General features: G+C 39.3%; 1 protein-coding gene across 1 annotated transcript in view; it reads right to left on the bottom strand.

The window, feature by feature from the left end:
• Nucleotides 1-22541, bottom strand: part of LOC132663506 (uncharacterized) — a 41340-nt gene extending 18799 nt beyond the window's left edge. Inside the window, 6 exon segments of the mRNA XM_078436876.2 lie at nt 15204-15330; nt 17872-17937; nt 18349-18455; nt 21053-21094; nt 21181-21204; nt 22437-22541. Of these exon segments, the coding sequence (XP_078293002.1) occupies nt 15204-15330; nt 17872-17937; nt 18349-18429 (274 nt within the window). The 5' untranslated portion in view covers nt 18430-18455; nt 21053-21094; nt 21181-21204; nt 22437-22541.
• Nucleotides 22542-23667: the final 1126 nt, after the last annotated feature.

Raw genomic sequence — 23667 nt, 5'->3', positions numbered from 1 at the left:
ATTCTATAATGACAAAAGAGTATATCCATTAGGAAGATGGTATAGGAATTATAAACATATACACACCTCACAACTGAGCCCAAAATATATGAAGCTAAAACTGACAAGTGAATGGAGAAATAAGACAATTAAAAAATAATAGTTGGAGACTTCATTATCATACTTTCAATAATATATAGCGTAACCAGATAGGAAATCAGTAAGGAAATAAATGACACTATAAACCAACTAGACCTAATGGACATACATACCACACTCACCCAACAGCAATAGAATCCAAATTCTTCTAAAATGCACATGGAACACTCCCTAAGACAGGTCATGTATTAGGCTACAAGACAAACTTTAATAAATTTAAAAATACAGAAATAACAGAGTATCTGATCCCAATGGAATGAAATTAGAAATCACCTGGGTGGCTCAGTTGGGTTGAGCATCCGACTTTGTTTTGAAAGACAGAGAGAGAGCACAAGCAGGGGAGTGGCAGCGAGAGAGAGAGAGAGAGAGAGAGAGAGGGGGGGGGGGAGGGAGAGAGAGAGAGAGAGAGAGAATCCAAAGCATTTGTCAGGCTCTGAGCTGTCAGCACAGAGCCCGATGCAGGGCTCACACCCATGAGCCATGAATGAGATCATGACCTGCAGACACTTAACCAACTGAGCCACCCAGGCACCCCGAGCTTCTGACTCTTGATCTCATCTCAGGTCTTGATCTCAGGGTCATGAGTTCAAACCCTGCATTGGGCTCCACGCTGGGTATGAAGCCTACTTTTTAAAAAATTCAGTAACAGAAATTTGGGAAATTCACAAATATGTGGAAATTGAACAAACACTACCCACAAATTAAAGCCCATGCCCAGATGGCTTTACTACTGAATTCTACCAAACATTTAAAGAACTAATAACAGGGGCGCCTGGGTGGCTCAGTCGGTTAAGTGGCCGACTTCGGCTCAGGTCATGATCTCGCAGTCCGTGAGATCGAGCCCCACGTCGGGCTCTGTGCTGACAGCTCAGAGCCTGGAGCCTGTTTTGGATTCTGTGTCTCCCTCTCTCTGACCCTCCTCTGTTCATGCTCTGTCTCTCCCTGTCTCAAAAATAAATAAAACGTTAAAAAAAAATTTTAAAAACAAATAAAGAATAACAATTCTTTATCATTTCTCCCTCACAAAAAACAGAAAAGAGGACACTTCTCTCATTCGATAAGGCCAGCATTACCCTGATACTCCCAGACATCACAAGAAAACTACAACTGTCTCTTATGAATACAGATGCATAAATTTCCATCAAAATACCAGCAAACTGATATATGGCAACATATTAAATTTATTACACACCATGACCAAGTGGAATTGGTCATGGGAATGACCAAGGAATGCAAGAATGCAGTTGCTGTGATACACAAAACTGCATCAATGTAATTCACGGTATCAATAGAATAAAACATAAAAACCATGTGATCATCTTAAAAGACACAGAAAAAAGCATTATGACACAAATCAACACTCCTTCATGCCAAAAACATTCAACCAACTAGGAGTAGAATGGAACTTCTCAGGGCGCCTGGGTGGCAGTCAGTTAAACATCCGACTTCAGCTCAGGTCAAGATCTCATGGATGAGGTGAGGCAAAGATGAAAGCTTCTGCATGTGAGAGCTGTAGTTGCAGGGCCTGAACTTCTCAATTGGTGCCAAGGGAGAATACACATGAGCTTTCTTATTAACTTGCCCCTACATGGGGCAGAAGCAGAAGAGGCGGCAGGGCTTGAGAGCTGTGAGAAATTGAACATCAAGAAGAGATTCTATTACAAAGTACCTCTGATGTTTGGTAATTGAAATGTGTCATGTTTTCCTTAATTGGATTATTCATAAGCTAATGCTGCACTGAGGCTAAGGCTATAAAGAATGTGAAAGTTTTTCAGGAGGCTGGCATCAAGTATTTTGAGAAGTGAATTAAGTGTTTTGGTTAACATCAATGATGTCTGAAGCTTCAAAAAAAGTGAGGAGTGTCTTGGTGATTCTGTATTAGTAGTATGGTTTTAGTATGGCCACAATGACGTGTAATCTTGATTTGCATTTTTGGGTATCTTTGAGGCAAGAAACTTCCACCTTTTTTCATATATTTTTTAATGTTTCATTTATTCTTTTTTTTGATATCTTAAATTTTTTAAATTTACATTTTTTTAATATGAAATTTATCATCAAATTGGTTTCCGTACAACACCCAGTGCTCATCCCAACAGGTGCCCGCCTCAATACCCATCACCCACCCTCGCCCCCCCACCCCCCATCAACCCTCAGTTTGTTCTCAGTTTTTAAGAGTCTCTTATGTTTTGGCTCCCTCCCTAACCTCTTTTTTTTTTTCCTTCCCCCCTCCCCCAATGTCTTCTGTTAAGTTTCTCAGGCTCCACATAGAGTGAAAACATATGGTACCTGTCTTTCTCTGTATGACTTATTTCACTTAGCATAATATGCTCCAGTTCTATCCACGTTGCTACAAAAGGCCATATTTCATTCTTTCTCATTGCCACAAAGTGTTCCATTGTGTATATAAACCACAATTTCTTTATCCATTCATCAGTTGATGGACATTTAGGCTCTTTCCATAATTTGGCTATTGTTGAGAGTGCTGCTATAAACATTGGGGTACAAGTGCCCCTGTGCATCAGTACTCCTGTATCCCTTGGATAAATTCCTAGCAGTGCTATTGCTGGGTCATAGGGTAGATCTATTTCTAATTTTCTGAGGAAACTCCACACTGTTTTCTAGAGCGGCTACACCAGTTTGCATTCCCACCAACAGTACAAGAGGGTTCCCGTTTCTCCACATCCTCTCCAGCATCTATAGTCTCCTGATTTGTTCATTTTAGCCACTCTAACTGGCATGAGGTGGTATCTGAGTGTGATTTTGATTTGTATTTCGCTGGTGAGGAGCGACATTGAACATCTTTTCATGTGCCTGCTGGCCATCTGGATGTCTTCTTTAGAATAGTCATGTTTTCTGCCCATGTCTTCACCGGATTATTTGTTTTTCGGGTGTGGAGTTTGGTGAGCTCTTTATAGATTTTGGATACTAGCCCTTTGTCTGATATGTCGTTTGCAAATATCTTTTCCCATTCCGTTGGTTGCCTGTTAGTTGTGTTGATTGTTTCCTTTGCTGTGCAGAAGCTTTTTATCTTCTTGAGGTCCCAATAGTTCATTTTTGCTTCTAATTCCCTTGCCTTTGGGGATGTGTCAAGTAAGAAATTGCTGCAGCTGAGGTCAGAGAGGTTTTTCCCTGCTGTCTCCTCTAAGGTTTTGATGGTTTCCTGTCTCACATTCAGGTCCTTTATCCATTTTGAGTTTATTTTTGTGAATGGTGTAAGAAAGTGGTCTAGTTTCATCCTTCTGCATGTTGCTGTCCAGTTCTCTCAGCACCATTTGTTAAAGAGACTGTCTTTTTTCCACTGGATATTCTTTCCTGCTTTGTCAAAGATTAGTTGGCCATACTTTTGTGGGTCCAATTCTGGGGTTTCTATTCTATTCCATTGGTCTACGTGTCTGTTTTTGTGCCATGTTTTATTTATTCTTGAGAGAGAGGGAGAGACAGAGCATGAGCAGGGGAGGAGCAAATCGAGAGAGGGACACAGAATCCGAAGCAGGCTCCAGGCTCCAAGCTGCCAGCACAGAGCCTGACGCAGGGCTTGAACTCACAAGCTGCGAGATCATGACCTGAGCCAAAGTCGAATGCTCAACCAATGAGCTACCCAGGCACCCCTAGAAATTTCCACTTTTTTACCCCAAAGGGGTTTACCCTGGACAAGGCATTGTGACTGTCATTGGTTGAACCAGACATCCAAGTTGCTAGCAACTGCCAAAGTGTCTGTAAAACTGCAGATGGGGACAACGGTCAGCCAGGGCATTCTCTGAGGCCAAGATGTATGCTTGGGACACCTGAGTGGCTCAGTCGGTTGAGCGTGCAACTTTGGCTCGGGTCATTATCTCACAGTTTGTGAGTTTGAGCCTCACATCGGTTGACAGCACAGAGTGTACTTGGAATTCTCTGTCTCTCCATTCTCTATCCTTCCCCCACTCACATGCATGCTCTCTCTCTCAAATAAACATTAAAAAAAATGAATGCTTGAAGTTTAGCCACTTGTAGTGACTCTTGGGTCCCATCTTCATCATCAAATATCCCAGTTGAAGGATGAAAACTAGCAGCTGTCCAGCAAATTCCATTATGTACACAATGGCACTGCCATCTGCAGCATACGAACTCTGTTTGCTATTTACTCAGTTGATCCCAAAAGGTTCCCTAGGTAGGCAAGGACCTGAGGACACCTCCTCTTACATGTGGGATACACCAGAGCCCACGTTCATTATCTATCCTATAAATACCACATGCATTTCAACAAGATGGTCTCAGTGGCCCAACGAATCCAAAGGGATGCTGCGTCCACAATCCAAGGTATGATGAGCAGCTGGGTACAGAGCCTGTGAGAGCTTTTACTTCCAGGAGTACCAAGCATGCTGCTTAGAGTCTAGAGCTCCACAAATGCTGCTCTAATGGCATGTAACAGGGCCAAAGAGGATGGTGGTTTTTACATCAGAAGCTCATAGGCATTTTATGGTAAGCTTGATGGTCAGAAATTCCAAGAAGTACGAGAGGAGGTTGCCAAAGAGTCTCTCAAGGACACTAACAGGAATGCCTATTATATTACAATTTAGACAAATTATAGAGCCTTTTGTTGTAGGGAACCCCATCCTAATTGGGATAATTTGTGACTAATATTATAAACAAACTTCAGTAAAACTGTTAAGAGGAAGATGTTGTCACCAGAAAAAAACAAACCAAAACATGTTCAGCTCTTTTTAATGTTGAGGTGTGGAGAGTGCAAAGAGCTAATAATTCCCAAGAATTTAACAGAGATGGTAGGGCTTTTAAAAAATATGGAAGAGTAGCTCATTCCTTTTTGTCAGCTCTTTTATGAGTATCTGTATGTCCTGAATAAGTGTGTAAAATAAATCTCCTCAGAGGAGATGTCACAAATGTAATATTGTATCTTCTCCATTCCCAGTCACACTCACCTCAGTGCTGGAGCTCCAGGCCCCATCCTCCAAAAGACCTGCCATTTTGTGGGACCTCATTCCCAGTGGGGCAGGGACTGGTCTCATTTCACAAGCAGACCAGAGCACAGCTAGCTAAAATACACCCTTCTGCTGGGGACTAAACACTGCCTACAACAGGCAAAGAGAGCCTATACAAACAATAAACTGAAGTAAAAAGGCCAGGACTCAATAGCTGAGTACATACAACACACATAGGAGACATGCCCTGAGACACTGGGTCCTGGGGAACAGAGGGCCCTCCACTGCCAGGGAATACAAAACCTCTTCTTCGTAAGGCCATTACCCTCAAGAACAACAGACCTAGATGACTTTCCTAACACACAGAAACAGACAGAAAGAGTTAGACAAAATGAGGAGACAAAGAAACATGTCCCAGGTGAAAGAACAGGACCAAACCACAAGAGACCTAAGAAAAACACATATTAAGTAAATTACCAGATAGAGAATTTAAAGTAATGATCAAAAAGATACTCAATGGACTTGAGAAAAGAGTGGAGGACATCAGTGAAATCCTTAACACAGAGATAAAAAAAGAACCAGAGATAAAGAACACAATAAATGGAATTAAAAATACACTTGACAGAACAGACTACATGGGGGGGGGGGGGTGGCGCCTGGATAGCTCAGTCGGTTGAGCGTCCGACTTCGGCTCAGGTCATGATCTCACAGTTTGTGAGTTCGAGCCCCGCGTCGGGCTCTGTGCTGACAGCTCAGAGCCTGAAGCCTGCTTCAGATTCTGTGTCTCCCTCTCTCTCTGCCCTTCTCCTGCTCATGCTCTGTCTCTCTCTGTCTCAAAAATAAATAAAAACATTTAAAAAAATTAAAAAAAAAAAAAAGAATAGACTACATGAAGCAGAGAAATGAATTAATGACCTGGAAAACAGACTAATAGAAAGCAAAGCAAAAAAGAGTAAACAAATTTATGCAAATCGCAAACAGTCTCAGGGAACTCAGTGACTGCATCAAGAGTAATAATGTTGGGGGCGCCTGGGTGGCTCAGTCGGTTAAGCGTCCGACTTCGGCTCAGGTCATGATCTCGCGGTTCGTGAGTTCAAGCCCCGCGTCAGGCTCTGTGCTGACCGCTCAGAGCCTGGAGCCTGTTTCAGATTCTGTGTCTCCCTCTCTCTCTGACTCTACCCCATTCATGCTCTGTCTCTCTCTGTCTCAAAAATAAATAAATGTTAAAAAAATTTTTTTTTTTAAAAAAAGAGTAATAACGTTCATATTATACAGATCCCAGAAGAAGAGAGAAAAGAGAGCAGAAAATTTATTTAAGAAATAATAGCTGAAAACTTCCCTAATCTGGGAAGGAAAGACATATCCAGATCCAGAAGGCACAGAGATGACCCAACAAAATCAAAGGAGACCCACACCAAGACACATAGTAATTAAACCGGCAAAAAGCAGTGATAAAGAAAACGTTTTAAAATCAGCAAAGAAAAGGACACAGTTACATATAACGGAAACCTCATAAGGATATCAGTGGATTTTCAATAGAAGGAAAGGGAGTAGCATGATATATTCAAAAGTGCTGAAAGAGGAAACACGTGCAGTCAAGAATACTCTATCCAAAGGTGCCTGGGTGGCTCAGTCGGTTAAGTGTCCGAGTTCAGCTCAGTCATGACCTCGTGGTTCGTGAGTTTGAGCCCTGCATCAGCTCTGTGCTGACAGCTCAGAGCCTGGAGCCTGCTTTGGATTCTTTGTCTCCCTCTCTCTCTGCTGCTCCACCACTTGCACTCTGTCTCTCTCAAAACCAAACATTAAAAAAAATTTTTTTTAAATAATACTCTATCCAGCAAGCCTATCATTCAGAATAGAAGGAAAGATAAAGAGTTTCTAAGACAAACAAAAACTAAAGGAGTTCATGACCACTAAACCAGCCTTACCAAAAAATATCAAAGGGGACATTATGAGTGGAAAAGAAAGACCATAACTGACAACATGAAAAGTAAAATATGCATAAACAGGAAAAACAATTATTTTTGTGAAAATCAGTCAAGGTATTCATTAACCAAAGGATGTAAAATATGACAACATATATCTAAAACATGGAGAGGAGAAGAGTAAAGAATGGGTTCAAACTTAAACAGTTATCAACTTAATATAAACTGGTATATGCAGAAGATGTTATATACAAACTAATGTTAACAACAAAACAAAAACCAGTAATAGGCATGCAAAGAACAAAGAGAAAGGAATCCAAGTATATCACTAAAGAAAGTCAACAATGTATGAAAGACAGCAAGAGAAGAAAAATCAGAGAAAATCTATAAAAACAACTAAAAAAATAAGTAACAAAATGGCAATGAATATGTATTTCTCAATAATTAATCTCTGAATGTAAATGAACTAAATACTCCAATTAAAAGACAGAGTGAGTGGCACCTGGCTGGTTTAGTCATAGATCATGTGACTCTTAATTGTGGGGTCATAAGTTTGAGCCCCACATTGGGGATAGAGATTACTTAAAAAAAAAAAAGACATAGGGTGACAGAGCAGAAAAGAGACCCACCTATATGCTGCTGACAAGAGACACATTCAGACTGAAAGACACCTGCAGATTGAAAGCAACGGGATGGAGAAACGTTTATCATGTAAATGGATCTCAAAAGAAAGCCAGAGTTGCAATACCTGTATCAGACAAAATAGACCTTAAAACAAAGACTATAACATGAGACAAAGAAGAACACTATATAATAATAAAGGGGTCAATCCAACAAGATATAACAACTGTAAATATTGATGTACCCAACATGAGATAATCCAAATACATAAAACAGTTAATAACAAATGTAAAGGAACTCATTGATAGTAATACAATAATAACAGGGGACTTTAACACCCCACTTACATTGATGGACAGATCATCCAAACAGAAAATCAGCAAGGAAACAATGGCTTTGAATGACACACTGGACCAGATGGATTTAACAAACATATTCAGCACATTCCATCTTAAAACAGCAGAATACATTCTTTTCAAACGCACATGGAACATTCTCCAGAACAGATCACAAATTAGGCCATAAATCTGTCACATTTCCATACGCTAATAATAAAGCAGCAGAAAGAGAAATTAAGAAAACAACTCCACTTACAATTGTACCAAAACTAACAAGACACCTAGGAATAAACCTAAGCAGAGAAGTGAAACACCTGTAGTATGAAAACTATAGAATACTGATGAAAGAAATTCAAAACAACACAAAGAAATGGAAAGACATCCCATGTTCACGTTGGAAGAACAAATATTGTTAAAATGTCTATACTACTCGAAGCAATCTACACATTTAATGCAATCCCTATCAAAATACCAATAGAATTTTTCACAAAATTAGAACAAACAATCCTAAAATTTGTGTGGAACCAAACAAGATGCTGAATAGCCAAATCAATCATGAAAAATAAAAGCACAGACATGGGCACCTGGGTGGCTCAGTCGGTTGAGCGACCGACTTTGGCTCAGGTCATGATCTCACGGTTTGCGAGTTCGGGCCCCGCATCGGGCTCTATGCTGACAGCTCAGAGCCTGGAGCCTGCTTCGGATTCTGTGTCTCCCTCTCTCTGTGCCCCTCCCCCTCTCATGCTCTGTCTCTCTTGGTCTCAGAAATAAATAAACATTTAAAACAATTAAAAAAAAAAAAAGAAAGAAAAGCAAAGCTAGAGGAATCACAATTCCAGATTTCAAGTTACATTACAAAGCTGTAGTCCCAAAACAATGACACTGGCATAAAAACAGATACATAAATTAATGGAACAGAACAGAAAACCCAGAAATAAACCCACAATTACATGGCCAATTATCTTCAACAAAGCAAAAAGGAATATCCAATGGGAAAAAGACAGTCTCTTCAACAAATGGTGTTGGGAAAACTAGAGAGCAACATGCAAAAGAATGAAACTGGACCACTTTCTTATACCATACACAGAAACAAACTCAAAATGGATTAAAGACCATTAAACCATCAAAATCCTAGAATAGTGCATAGGCAGTAACGTCTCTGACATCAGCTGTAGCAACATTTTCCTAAATACATTTCCTGAGGCAAAGGAAATAAAAGCAAAAATAAACTACTAGGACTACATCAAAATAAAAAGCTTCTGCACAGCAAAGGAAACAATCAACAAAACTAAAAGGCAACCTACAGAACAGAAAATATTTGTAAATGATATATCTGAAAAAGGGTTAGCATCCAAAATATATGAAGAACTTACACGATTCAACACCCAAAAAACCAAATAATCCAATTAAAAAATGGACAAAAACATGAACTGACATTTGTCGAAAGAAGATATCCAGATGGCCAACAGACACTGAAAAGATGCTCAACATCTCTCATCATTAGGGAAATGCAAATCAAAACTACAATATGACATCACAACTGTCAGAATGGCTAAAATCAAAAACACAGGCAACAAGTGTTGGTGAACATGTGGAGAAAGGGTAACCCTCTTGCACTGCTTTCAGGAATGCAAACTGGTGTAGCCACTGAGGAAAACAGAATAGAATTTCCTCAAAAGTTAAAAATAGGACTATTTTGGGGGCGCCTGGGTGGCACCTCACTTCAGCTCAGATCATGATCTCGCAGTTCACAAGTTCGAGCCCCATATCGGGGTCTGTGCTGACAGCTCAGAGCCTTGAGACTGCTTCGGATTCTGTGTCTCCCTCTCTTTCTTCCTGCTTCGGATTCTGTGTCTCCCTCTCTTTCTTCCCCTCCTCTGCTCATGCTTGCTCGCTCTCTCTCTCATTCCCTCTCTCTCTCAGAAATAAACATTAAAAATTATTTTTAAAAAATAGAACTATTTTACAATCCAGTAATCACATTACTGGTATTTACTTCAAATTATTAAAATACTGGGGCACCTGGGTGGCTCAGTCAGTTGAGCGTCAGACTCTTGATTTTGGCTCAGGTCATGATCTCTCCCTCCACTGGGTGTGGAGTCTGCTTAAGATTCTGTCCCTCTTCCTCTATCCCTCCTCCACTCACACTCTCCCTCCCTCTCTCAAAACAAAAATATTAAAACACTAATTCAGAGGAACACATGCATCCCTTTATAGCAGCATTATTTACAATAGCCAAATTATGGAAACAGCCCAAGTGTTCATTGACAGATGGACAAGATGTGGTATATATGCATGATGCAATATTAATCAGGCTTAAAAAAAAAATGAAATCTTGCCATTTACAACGACATGGATGGAGTTAGTGTATAACGTGAAGCAAAATAAGTCAAAGAAAGACAAATACCACATGATTTCACTCATATGAAGAATTTAAGAAACAAAACAAAAAAAAGAGACAAACCAAGACAAACTACCCTTAACTGTAGAGAACAAACTGATGGTTACCAGAAGGGAGGTCAGTAGGTATATGGGTGAAAAAGGTGAAGGGGATTAAGAGGTTCATCTGTAATGACGAGCAATGGATGATTGATGGAATTGCTGAATCAGTATATTGTACACTGGAAACTAACGTAACTGTAACTATATGGAACTACAATTTTTTAAAAATTTCAATATATTGGTGCAGAAAACCTATAAAAAGTTATGAACAAGTGGGATTCATCCTAGGAATTCAAGGTTGGTTGAACGTTCCAAAATTTATGTAATTCAGAATACTACCTGGATAAAAAAAGAAAACTCATGTGATTATTCTAATAGATACAGAAAGAATATTAGACAAATTCCACAATGATTAAAACAAATCTTTTAGAAAATTCCAGCAGACTACAGAACTTCCTTAAACTGATAAAGCACAGCTATAAAAAAAACAGTTAATTATGCCACAACGAAGAATGAATTCTTTACCTCTAAGATTAGAAACAAGACATGAATATCTTCTCTCACCACTTGTATTTAATGGTATATTTGGTAATCCCATAGTTATTAAAGAAAAAAATAAAAGGCATACAGTTTCAAAATGAACTTATCCTTTTTCACAAGATAACATAATTGTGTATGTAAAACATCCTTGGGAAGCTCCAAAAAATCTACTGGAATAAATAAGATTAGCAAAGTTACAACACACAATGTAAATATACATAAAGCAACTGGATTTCTATTTACATCCAACAACTGGAAAACCAAATTATAAAATAAATGCCATTTATATCATCATCAAAGTCATGAAACCCATCTACCAAATATGCAGAAAACAAGTACAATGAAAGCTATCTGTCACTCCAAAAAAAATTAAAGGCGTAAATAAAGGGAAAGATACAGGCATACCTCGTTTATTATGCTTTGCAGATACTGAAATTTTTACAAATTGAAGACCTGTGGCAACCCTGCATCAGGCAACTCTATCGACACAATTTTTTTCAATAGCATTTGCTCACTCCATGTCTCTGTGTCACACTTTGGTAATTCTCACAATATTTCAAATTTTTTCATTCATTATTATTATATCTGTAACTGCGATTGTGTGATCAATGATCTTCGATGTTACTATTCTAATTGTTTGGGAGCACCACAACCATGTAAAATGGAGAACTTATTCCATAAATGTGCATTGTGACTGCTCTACTACCTGGCCATTCCCCATCTCTTTCTCTCTCCTCAGGCCTCCTTATTTCCTGAGACACAACAATATTAAAATTAGGCCAATTAATAATTCTACAATGGCTTCTAAGTGCTCAAGTAAAGGGAGGAGTTGCACATCTCTCATTTTAAATCAAAAGCAAGGAAAGATTAAACTTAGTGGGGAAGGCAAATCAAAAGCTGAGATAAGCTGAAAGCTGGGCCTTTTTTTTTTTTTTTTTTAATTTTTTTTAACGTTTTATTTATTTTTGAGACAGGGAGAGACAGAGCATGAACAGGGGAGAGTCAGACAGAGAGAGACACAGAATCTGAAACAGGCTCCAGGCTCTGAGCTGTCAGCACAGAGCCCGACGCGGGGCTCGAACTCACGGACCGTGAGATCATGACCTGAGCCGAAGTTGGCCGCTTAACCGACTGAGCCACCCAGACGCCCCAAAGCTGGGCCTTTTGTGCCCAACAGTCGGCCAAGCTACAAATGCAGAGGGAATGTTTTTGAAAGAAATGAAAAGTGAGACTCCAGCAAACAAAATGAATAAGAAAGTGAAACCACCTTATTGCTGATATGGAAAAAGCTTGAGTGGTCTGGATAGATCATCAAATCAGGTACAACATTCCTTTAAGCCAAAGCTTAATCAAGGGCAAAGCCCTAACTCTCTTCAATTCTATGAAACCTGAAAAAGGTAAGGAAGCTGCAGAATAAAAATTTGAAGCTAGCAGAAGTGTCTGGAAGAATTTCATTCCAACTCTTATGGATGACTTTGTGGGGTTCAGGACTTCAGTGGAGGAAGTCACTGCATATGTGGTAGAAACAGCAAGAGAACTGGGATTAGAAGTGGAGCCTGAAGATGTGACTGAATTGTTTGAACAATGAGGAATTGCTTCTTATGGATTTGCAAAGACAGTGGTTTCTTGAGATGGAATCTATTCCCAGTGAAGATACTGTGAAAATTGTTAGCATGAAAAAAAATTAGAGTATTACATAAACTTTGTTGATAAGCAGTAGCAGGGTTTGAGAGGATGGACTCTAATTTTGAAAAAAGTTCTATGATGGGTAAAAATGCTATCAGACAGCATCACATGCTACAGGGAATCATTCATGAAAGGAAGAATCAATCAATGTGGCAAACTTCATTGTTGCATTATTTTAAGAAATTGCCACAGCCACCCCCACCTTCACTACCAATCACCCTGACCAGTCAACAGCCATCAATATCAAGGCAAGACTCACCACTGGCAAAAAGCTCAGATGATGGCTAGTGATTTTTAGCAATGAAGTATTTTTTAATAAAAGTATGTGCATTGTTTTTGGACCTAATGCTACTGCACACTTAATAAATTATAGCATAATGTGAACGTAAACTTTTATATGCACTGGGAAACCAAAAAATTCATTCTGAATTTGAAAAAAATCAATCTAACTATTTGGACTCAAATTATTTCAATATTCACTTTGTTTCAATGGTCTGGAACTAAACCCACGGTATCAGAAAACTCAATATTGTTTTATGTTTTTATAGTATTTTTTAAAATGTTTATTTATTTTGACAGAGAGAGAAAGTGGGGAAGGGGCAGAGAGAGAAAAACCCAAGTAGGCTCCATGCTGTCAGTGAAGAACTCGATGCAGGGCTCAGTCCCACGAACCATGAAATCATGACCTGAGCTGAAATCAAGAGCCAGACACTTAACCTACTGAGCCACCCAGGCGCTCCTAAAGACTCCATATTGTTAAAATATAAATCCTTCCCAGACTATCCTAAAGACCCAAGACTATCTCAACCAGAATTTTAAGCAAAGTTTTAGAAAAAATGGACAGGAGATTCTAAAATTTATATGGAGGGGCGCCTGGGTGCCCTAGTTGGTTAAGCATCTGACTCTTGATTTCAGCTCAGGTCATAATCTCACAGTTCCTGGGATCAAGCCCCTTGTTGGGCTCTGCACTGACAGCGTGGAGCTTGCTTGGGATTCATTCTTTCTCTCTCCTCCCCACCTCCACCTACTCTGCCTCTCCCCCTGCTCTCCCCCCAAAATAAATAAACTTAAGAAAAATACAATTTACATGGAAACAACAAAGAATTTACAATAATCCAAATAATTTTGAAATGAAAAACATATTTGGAGAACTAAATATTCAATATTTGGTAAGTTTTCACAAAGCTACATAATCAAGGTGTGCTATATTCAAACAGACCCATTAAACAGAACAGACTCCAGATCTAGAACTACAGAAATGTGGTCAATTTGTCTTTGACAAAGGTGCCAAGGCAGTTGAATGGAAAAGTAATCTTCCAGAAAATGGTGTCAACATAACTAGATATAGAAATGCAAAAAATGAACCACAACTCTTATTTCACATCATATGGAGAAATTAAAGAAAACATAGGAGGAAGAAAACATAGGAGGAAACAAGAAAACATAGGAGGAAATTTTACTGACCTTAGATTAGGTAAAACTTTCTTTAAAAAGATACAAAAACCATAAAATATAAAAGAAAAACCAACGATACATTTAAAAACTAATGAAAAACTCTGCTCTTCCAAGACACTATTAAAAAAATTAGAAAAAGCATACGATAGGTAGAAAACGTTAACAAAGTATTTATCTGATAATGGTCTTATATCTAGATTACATGAAGAATTCTTCCACCTCAGTTAAGACCAAAAAGAATAAAAGAAACACCCTAATTTTTAAAGAATGGGCTAAAGATTTAAACAGACCTGAAAAAGGAAAATATATGAATAGCCACAAAGCCCATTAAAAGATGTTCAACTTCATTAATTATCAGAAAAATGCAAATTAAAACCCAGTAAGATACAAAGACACCCACTAGAATCTTAAATAAAAAAAAAAAAAAAAAAACTTACAATACCAAATGTTGGTGAAGATGTGGAGCAACTAGAACTATGATACATACACCCCTAAAGGGTATGCAAACTGGCACAGTCACACTGGAAATATCTGGCAGTTTCTTATGAAGTTACTCTAAGACCAATAGCACCATACTTCTGGGTATTTACACAGGAGAAATGAAAACAAATGTCTACACGAAGACTCATACCTAAATGGACAGAGCAACTTTATTCCTAATAGCCCAAAAGGAAAAAACCTCTATTCTATCAACTGGGATATACATGGAAGATAAACTGTGGTAGATGCATGCAAAGGCATACTAGTTAGGAATAAAAAAATGATCCGTACAAAAACATGCATAAATCCCAAAATCTACATGAAAGAAGAAAAAAGTAAATACTATATGATGTATATAAAATTCTAACAGGAAAAAACTATTGCGATAGAAAGTAGATCACTGGTTGACAGAGCCAGGGAGAGGGATCAGGAAAAAATGACTACAAATACCTACAAGGAAACTTTTTGGAGTAACAGCAATATTTTATCATTATTTGGTGGTAGTAATCACCTACAGGCATCTCTAAAACTCACAATTATACACTTAAAGCTACTGACTTTTACTCTGTTAATTATACCCCAATACAATTTAAAAATTAAAAAGGAAGGAGAAAACAGAATTGCATTCTTGAGGAAATCACATGGTAAGTTCTGCTCACCCAATGAGACCAGGTGGCTGTAGTTCTCCAGCATCACATCTCTGTATAGGGTTCTTTGAGCAGGGTCCATCTGGTGCCACTCCTCCTGGGTGACCTCCACAGTCACGTCCTTGAATGACACTGATACCTGTAATAATACACTTTCTATTCAATCTGAGGGGCTCAAAAACCAGTAATATGGAAAATGCCTTGGAAAACTAATACATATTATGTTTACTGTTGAGAATTTAAAACAAAATTTTATAAAGTATGCCTATTATGGCCCTATCATTATCTTACACTAGAATTATGCTAAGCAAAATTAGGCAGAGAAAGACAAATATCATATGACCTCACTCATATGAGGACTTTAAGATACAAAACAGATGAACATAAGGGAAGGGAAGCGAAAATAATATAAAAACAGGGAGGGTTACAAAACATAAAAGACTCTAGGGGCACCTGGGTGGCTTATTGAGTGTCCGACTTTGGCTCAGGTCATGGTCTCACAACTCGTGGGTTCGAGCCCTGGGTCGGGCTCTGTGCTGACAGCTGAGAGCCTGGAGCCTGGTTCGGATTCTGTGTCTCCCTCTCTCTCTGCCCCTAACCCACACTTGCATTCTGTCTCTGTCTCTCTCAAAAATAAGTAAACATTAAAACATAAGACACTCTTAAATATGGAGAACAGAGGGTTACTGGAGGGGTTGTGGGAGGGGATGGGCTAAATGCGTAAGGGGCATTAAGGAATCTACTCCTGAAATCATTGTTGCACTATATGCTAACTTGGATGTAAATTTAATACATATATATATATATATATATGAATACACAGATGGAATTTTACACTGCATTGTTGGTTACATGATTTTGAAACACAAAAGGGAGGTCTAAAACTGATGTATATAATCATTGCAATCACATACATAATCAGAGCAAATTTTGAAGACAGAAAGAAGCCAGATTCTAAAACTTATATGAAGAGGTAAAGGGGGACTTAGAATATCCAATATCCAATCAATTATGAAAAAAGTTTGGGGGATTCACATTACTGATTTCAAGACTTATCTTAGGGGCGCCTGGGTGGTTCAGCTGGTTAAGCATCCAACTTCAGCTCAGGTCTCATGATTCATGATCTCATGGTTCATGAGTTTGAGCCCTGTATCAGGCTCTGTGCTGACAGCTCAGAGCCTGAGCCTGCTTCAGATTCTGTTTCTCTCTCTCGTTTTGCCCCTCCCCTGCTCACACTGTGTGTGTCTCTCTCTCAAAAATAAACATTGAAAAATTAAAACAAAAAACAAAAAACTTCTCTTGAAACAACAGTAATCTAGGCAGTATGATGTTAGCAAAAGGACTAACACAGATAAGAAGAGAATACGGATTCCAGAAACAGAACCACAAAGAATATAAAGTCAAATAATTCCCAAAAGAGGTGCCAAAGGAATTCAGTGGAGAAGGTGTATTCTTTGCAACAAATGTTAGACATACGTAAACAACATTTGCAACAACAACGCAAACGACATTTGCAACAAATGTCAGACTATGTAAACAAAACTAAATAAATAATCTTGGCCTATCCCTTGTGCCATAAGAAAAAATGAACTCAAAATGATCATAGACCTATAAAACTTCTAGAAACCGGAGAGGAAATCTTTGTGACTTTGGCTTAGGAAAAGATTTTTTACATATGACCAAGACCAAAAAAAAGCATAAATAATAAAAGCAAAAAGATTAAAGATTTTGAAAAGTTGATTAAAAACACTTCTGCTCTTTGAAAGACACATGGTAAGAGACATAGGAGACTTATGACCATTTAATAAACTGATTTGATATTCAAAATCTTCACATAAAAATCCCCCCACCAATAACAGGCAATTTTTCTCATATAAAATACAGGGGGAAAAACATTAGCCAAAGAAAAAAAATAAGTAAAAATGTGTCCTATACTTATAGGCTAATATAACCACAACACCAAAATTGGAAAGGAACACATGAAAAATTAGGCTCACCTAAATTACGATACAGAAATAAGTACCAGCAGAAAGATCACAGCCAACATGTATACAAGCAATTCACCAGCAAGGGTGTGTACAGGAAATCGACAATATTTAAAAATTCATAATGCTATTCACAATACTTACAGATTAAAGGAAACAAGCTATGTCTTTATTTCAATAGATATAGAAAAAATTCTCAATATAATTCAAAGCACATTCATGACTCAACTGAAATCTAACCCAACTGGTAACTGGAGGGAATATAATCATCAACAAAGGTTACCTACCCAGAACCAACAACAAACATTAAGAGCTAATATTGAAACTGTGTATTTTCTCCCAAAACTAGCTTTATCCCTATTTCTCTTTTTCCATCTAATGTACAGACCCTTATAAGCCCCATTAAAATCAATACAGTGCTGGGGCGCCTGGGTGGCTCAGTAGGTTAAGCGTCTGACTTCATCTCGGGTCATGATCTCACGGTTGGTGGGTTCGAGCCCCACGTCGGGGTCTGTGCTGACAGCTCAGAGCCTGGAGCCTGTTTCAGATTTTGTGTGTGTCTCTCTCTCTCTGCCCCTCCCCCATTCATGCTCTGTTTCTATCTCAAAAATAAATAAACATAAAAAATTTTTAAAAAATAAATAAATAAAATAAAATCAATACAGTGCAATGTGGAGAAAGAATAAAGAGCTCACCTGAGATGTGTTCATGCTGCTGCTCTTGGGAAAGTGCAGAGGGCTATACAGACTCAGCTGGGAGGCCTGGGGAGGAACGCGCAGAGACACATGTCCATGTAAGACTCAGAAAACATCGTGTGGCCTAAGACCTACAGCTTTTCACTGGCTAAACAAATTTTTCTGCGGTTAAATGATAACTTAGTGGGTTTTTTTTTTTTTTTCTGAATAACAGAAACAACGCAAGAACTAGTATTCATTTAATGCATAAAGTTCATGAAGGATAAGGCATTGCTCCTTCATTAAAATTAACAAAATATTCAGGCTGTATCACTTAACTATTTTCCTAGTAACATTGCTTAGCTCTTAAAAGAGAAAATCCACAGAAAGCCCAATAAAAGGATTATGGAATGCTTTAAGGCAAGAATTTTTCATTAACTTTCACTGGGTTACAGTTTCTCAAAGGGTCCTTTTCATAAGATGCTTTTGATGACTTACCAGTGAGAAAGTGAACTGCACTGTGTTTTCCTCCTGGCTCTGCCACAAAATAGGTGTCACCTGACAAGTCACCACTAACATCCAATTTCTTTACAGCTTCTAAGAGTCTGTAGCAGATAACCAAGGAAAGCCTTCATTAGTCCTTATTTTAGGATTCTCTGAGTTCAAGGTAAGTCAATATTGTTACTTGTGGTGATGGTCACTTGTGAAGGACACGTATGAGAGCAGTGCAGCATCCGTAAACAGTGAAGAATGAAGGGAATGACGGCCATTTAGCAAGAGTGGTATCAAAACAAACGCAGGAAACCTCATTTAAAATGGGAGTCAGGAAGCCCTGAATGGGGAGCTCTCACACATGCTCCTTTTCCTGCAAGAACAAGGTTAAGAATCATCTTACTTTGCACACAGGAATTCGATTTCCTACTTTTAAGAAAAAGACGGAAGATCCCTCCCCAACCCAGCAAATAGGTACTAACCACTGGCTTGCAGCCAATAAGTGCCACAACCGCAAACTCTTGTTCTTTTCCAATGGACTTTTATTCCAAACCTTCCCCATTTTCCTCCCAAAACCTAGTGAAAGTTTACCTTCCCTTTGTCTCTTTGGACTTGCCTATGGTTTGCCATAGTTTGCATGTCCCTCATTGCAATTCCTCTGCTATTCCCAAATAAACTCAATTTGCTGGTAAAATAACTGGCTATTTTTAAGTTTTGACAACAGGACACAATTTCCACCCTCTGGCTGGTTACCCCTTACCCCCAGATCTCACCCTCACAAGTGCAAGTTCCTGAGCAACATACTTCTGGGCCACCCCAGCTCCCTCTTCTCAAAGGTGGCCCAGATCCCCCACCATCACACAGTGTGGTGGCTTCTGGATGTGGCAACATCTCCAAATCTGAGCAGGGAGGATCAAGAACTACTTCTGACAGCTCTGCTTTTTGCTTCTGCTCTTAAGGTCTAGCGAGGAGGATAAGAACAGGGATGCTGTTGGCACAAAAACAGACACATAGACCAATGGAATAGAATAGAAACCCCAGAAATAGACCCACAAACGTATGGCCAACTCATCTTTGACAAAGCAGGAAAGAACATCCAATGGAAAAAAGACAGTCTCTTTAACAAATGGTGCTGGGAGAACTGGACAGCAACATGCAGAAGGTTGAAACTAGACCACTTTCTCACACCATTCACAAAAATAAACTCAAAATGGATAAAGGACCTGAATGTGAGACAGGAAACCATCAAAACCTTAGAGGAGAAAGCAGGAAAAGACCTCTCTGACCTCAGCCGTAGCAATCTCTTACTTGACACATCCCCAAAGGCAAAGGAATTAAAAGCAAAAGTGAATTACTGGGACCTTATGAAGATAAAAAGCTTCTGCAAAGCAAAGGAAACAGCCAACAAAACTAAAAGGCAACCAAAGGAATGGGAAAAGATATTTGCAAATGACATATCGGACAAAGGGCTAGTATCCAAAATCTATAAAGAGCTCACCAAACTCCACACCCGAAAAACAAATAACCCAGTGAAGAAATGGGCAGAAAACATGAATAGACACTTCTCTAAAGAAGACATCCGGATGGCCAACAGGCACATGAAAAGATGTTCACCGTCGCTCCTTATCAGGGAAATACAAATTAAAACCACACTCAGATATCACCTCACGCCAGTCAGAGTGGCCAAAATGAACAAATCAGGAGACTATAGATGCTGGAGAGGATGTGGAGAAACGGGAACCCTCTTGCACTGTTGGTGGGAATGCAAATTGGTGCAGCCGCTCTGGAAAACAGTGTGGAGGTTCCTCAGAAAATTAAAAATAGACCTACCCTATGACCCAGCAATAGCACTGCTAGGAATTTATCCAAGGGATACAGGAGTACTGATGCACAGGGGCACTTGTACCCCAATGTTTATAGCAGCACTCTCAACAATAGCCAAATTATGGAAAGAGCCTAAATGTCCATCAACTGATGAATGGATAAAGAAATTGTGGTTTATATACACAATGGAATACTACGTGACAATGAGAAAAAATGAAATATGGCCTTTTGTAGCAATGTGGATGGAACTGGAGAGTGTGATGCTAAGTGAAATAAGCCATACAGAGAAAGACAGATACCATATGGTTTCACTCTTATGTGGATCCTGAGAAACGTAACAGAAACCCATGGGGGAGGGGAAGGAAAAAAAAAAAAAAAAAAAAGAGGTTAGAGTGGGAGAGAGCCAAAGCATAAGAGACTGTTAAAAACTGAGAACAAACTGAGGGTTGATGGGGGGTGGGAGGGAGGGGAGGGTGGGTGATGGGTATTGAGGAGGGCACCTTTTGGGATGAGCACTGGGTGTTGTATGGAAACCAATTTGACAGTAAATTTCATATATTAAAAAAATAAATTAATTAATTAATTAAAAAAAAAACAAACAAACAATTGGCCAGTCCACAATCACATCCATGCAAGCACACATCCCTTCCTTCATCCATCCATTCATTCATACTAATGTTTCATCTCCCCATAGGTGTAAAGTAACATCAATAAAATCAGTATTCTTTAGAATTCTCAGCAGAAGTCACATTTGGAATATCTGAAAAGTTCTAAGAAACTATAAATGCCATAGAAAAACTTCTTTTTTCTAAACTTAAATAATTTTCCCACTGCAAGAATACATTTTTTTTTTTTGGCCACACTATTTAAAGAAAAATTTTGGTACCTTGGGTTCATCATTCTGTGTTTCTCTCAGAAGTTCTTTTTGCTGAAATCAATAAAGGGTAGCATGTAAAATATATTTTTGAAAGGACAAACTTTTAAAATAATTTAAATACCATTGGTGTTCCTTACCCTGCTCAGTTCACTGAGGTGTTCCTTAGGGATAGAAAAGAAAAGAGAAACAACATTAGTGAATAGGGATGTAAGTGAGTGAACATCTGTAAGAAAGTGTACCTTGCATTGTGCTGCTGCAAATTAAAAAATAAATATGTTTCTCATGAATGCAAAAAAAAAAAAAAACAAAAACAAAAAAAAAAACAGGGATGCTGTTCCTGGAGACCTCAATTCGAACATCACAAGAGCTGCTCTGTTCTAAAATAAATTTGTTTCCCAAGATCTGGGACCTGGGTCAGGGAAACAAATTCACTTTAGGGCTACAAACTTGACTCTTGGAATTCACTGTGATTTCAGACAATCTGCCACTGCAGGAAAAGCTAGGAGCCTCTATCTGAACCAAGGATTCTGATGAGGTACCAGAAATTCCAGACTACATATGACAATGTTCTAAGTCCATTCACATTCTCCTTCAATTTTATCGCTGGGTGTTCAGGGACAGGTCACTCTGCTAGGTGCTGTGAAGGCTGTATTGGTGGTTTTAGGCAGGTGTGATATTTAGACGAGGCCTGAGATTTAAAGCACACCTGCCCTTAAATCAGAGCTTCCTCACAGCTAGCTTGTAACCTGAGCACATGGCTCTGCCAACCTCAGCCTCGTTTGCTTCCTTTTCTTTTTTAAATGTGGATAGTTAGCCAACCTCATAAAATGGTTGTGATGTTTACATAAGCCACCCAGTGAATAGAAGTGTGTCTTCCGAATATAATAGCAGTTGCCACTTCTGAGTTGGCTGTTTGCTTTACAGGTAATAACTTCTCTAACTCGCATAACAAACATTATTTTCAGAAGAGAAACCGGACTCTTACTCTGGTTCCTTCGGCCGCCCCTGCCTACAAGGGTAACAGAACTGGAATTTACCCCGGGTCTTTCTAGGTCCAGAAATCGGGTTCTCACCGCAGAAAGCTCTTCCGCGCTTTCGGGCTCACGGTGGGAATTATAAACAAGTTTTCCCTTCCCGCCGCCATGGGCTTTTCTCGAACCGAGGGTCTCTGCATACCCAACCCCTCACCTGCTTCTGGCGTCATTCAGCCCCACCTGTGCCCCAGGTGCCCAATGGGGACCAGGGGTCCCCCAGAGGTCTTTGATGGCTCAAGCATTTAGAGTCCGGCCTGGGGAATTCCCGAGGCTTCTATTCCTTTCTCCCCGGCCACAAGCCCCCTCCTCTATGCTGGTCCCAAAGCCTCCTAGATTTCGCATCAGCCCCATGCGCTCACTTGAGGTTGGAACCCAGGCCATCGCGCCACCTGACCACCGGACCGCGGAAAGCACTGACGCAAAGAGGTAGGATAAGGTAAGTACATGCGCAGATGGAGCCCGGACCGGTTCCCAGGATGCTGCGCGACGAGCCAGGTCCATAGCTCCAGACTACATTTCCCGTAAAGCTCCGCTCCCGCGCCTTGAAGTGACCTGGCAGCGTATCCTCTATCTGAACAGTTGAAAGATGTGATCTTGACGATCTCTCCTTCCCAGGTTTTCTCAGAATCGCCAAACGTTAGGGCTTAAACTTGAAGTTTACCGCCAAATACAATACGTGGTCCTCGATCAAATGCCGATTGAATAAACAACAGCTGCCAAAGGCTTTGGAGACTGTCGAGGAAATCTGAACAGGCACTGGGTTGCTCTTAGCTGTAAAAATAATTGAGATCACATAGGAAAACGAGCTGTCTCTCTCAAAAATATTTTTTTTAATTTTAATAAAAATAAAATAATATTTAAAGCTGCCAAGAGAATTTAGATTTGTAGAGGTATCTCTTGGGAATAAGGCTGTGAAACTTCAGTAAAATAATTTAAAATGAAGCACAGTAGTACTAAATTTAAAAGATTTTCTCCTTTACCCCAAATTCCAGTTAGGCTCCTTTATACCTACTTTTCAACTATGTCTATCAACTTTGCCCTATAAATACTTGAACAAAATTCTAAGTCTCTAACAGCTCAAGGTCACATACTTAGGATGACACTAAGAGTGTTTTTAGAGGGCCTGCCTGAAAAACTCAAGGCTGCCAAAAGAATTTGTTCCAGCCAACACCTGAAGGACCCCTGTCTCTCAGTCTCTGTAGGAGGGTAAGAGCCTAATTTCAACAAGTGCCAGTTAGCAAATCCAGCTGGATTTCAAATGGACCAATTCTCCCTTCTGCTTTTTGTAATTTTTCACTTCCCTCATTCTACTGAGCTCCAACTCACCCCCTTTCTGTTCCCTCCTTCTTCCTTTAAAACTCCCAGTCACCTCTGTACAAATTGAAGTTGAGTTCAGTTCTCTCTGGAATCTATTCCCTGTCGCAATTGGATATTACCAGTTTACCAACTAAAATCTGTTGTTTAATAGCTTTATCTTTAACATACAAAAGAATGGTATCTGTAATCTGCAGGGCTTACTCAGGAAAGAAAGAAAAAAAAGCAAATAAATTTTTCAAAAGTACATAATACATACAAATATACACAACCCAA

Source organism: Panthera onca, chromosome D4 (assembly GCF_046562875.1).
Source record: "Panthera onca isolate mPanOnc1 chromosome D4, mPanOnc1 haplotype 2, whole genome shotgun sequence".
Lineage (NCBI taxonomy): Eukaryota > Metazoa > Chordata > Mammalia > Carnivora > Felidae > Panthera > Panthera onca.
This window is presented reverse-complemented; position numbering and strand designations above follow the sequence as displayed.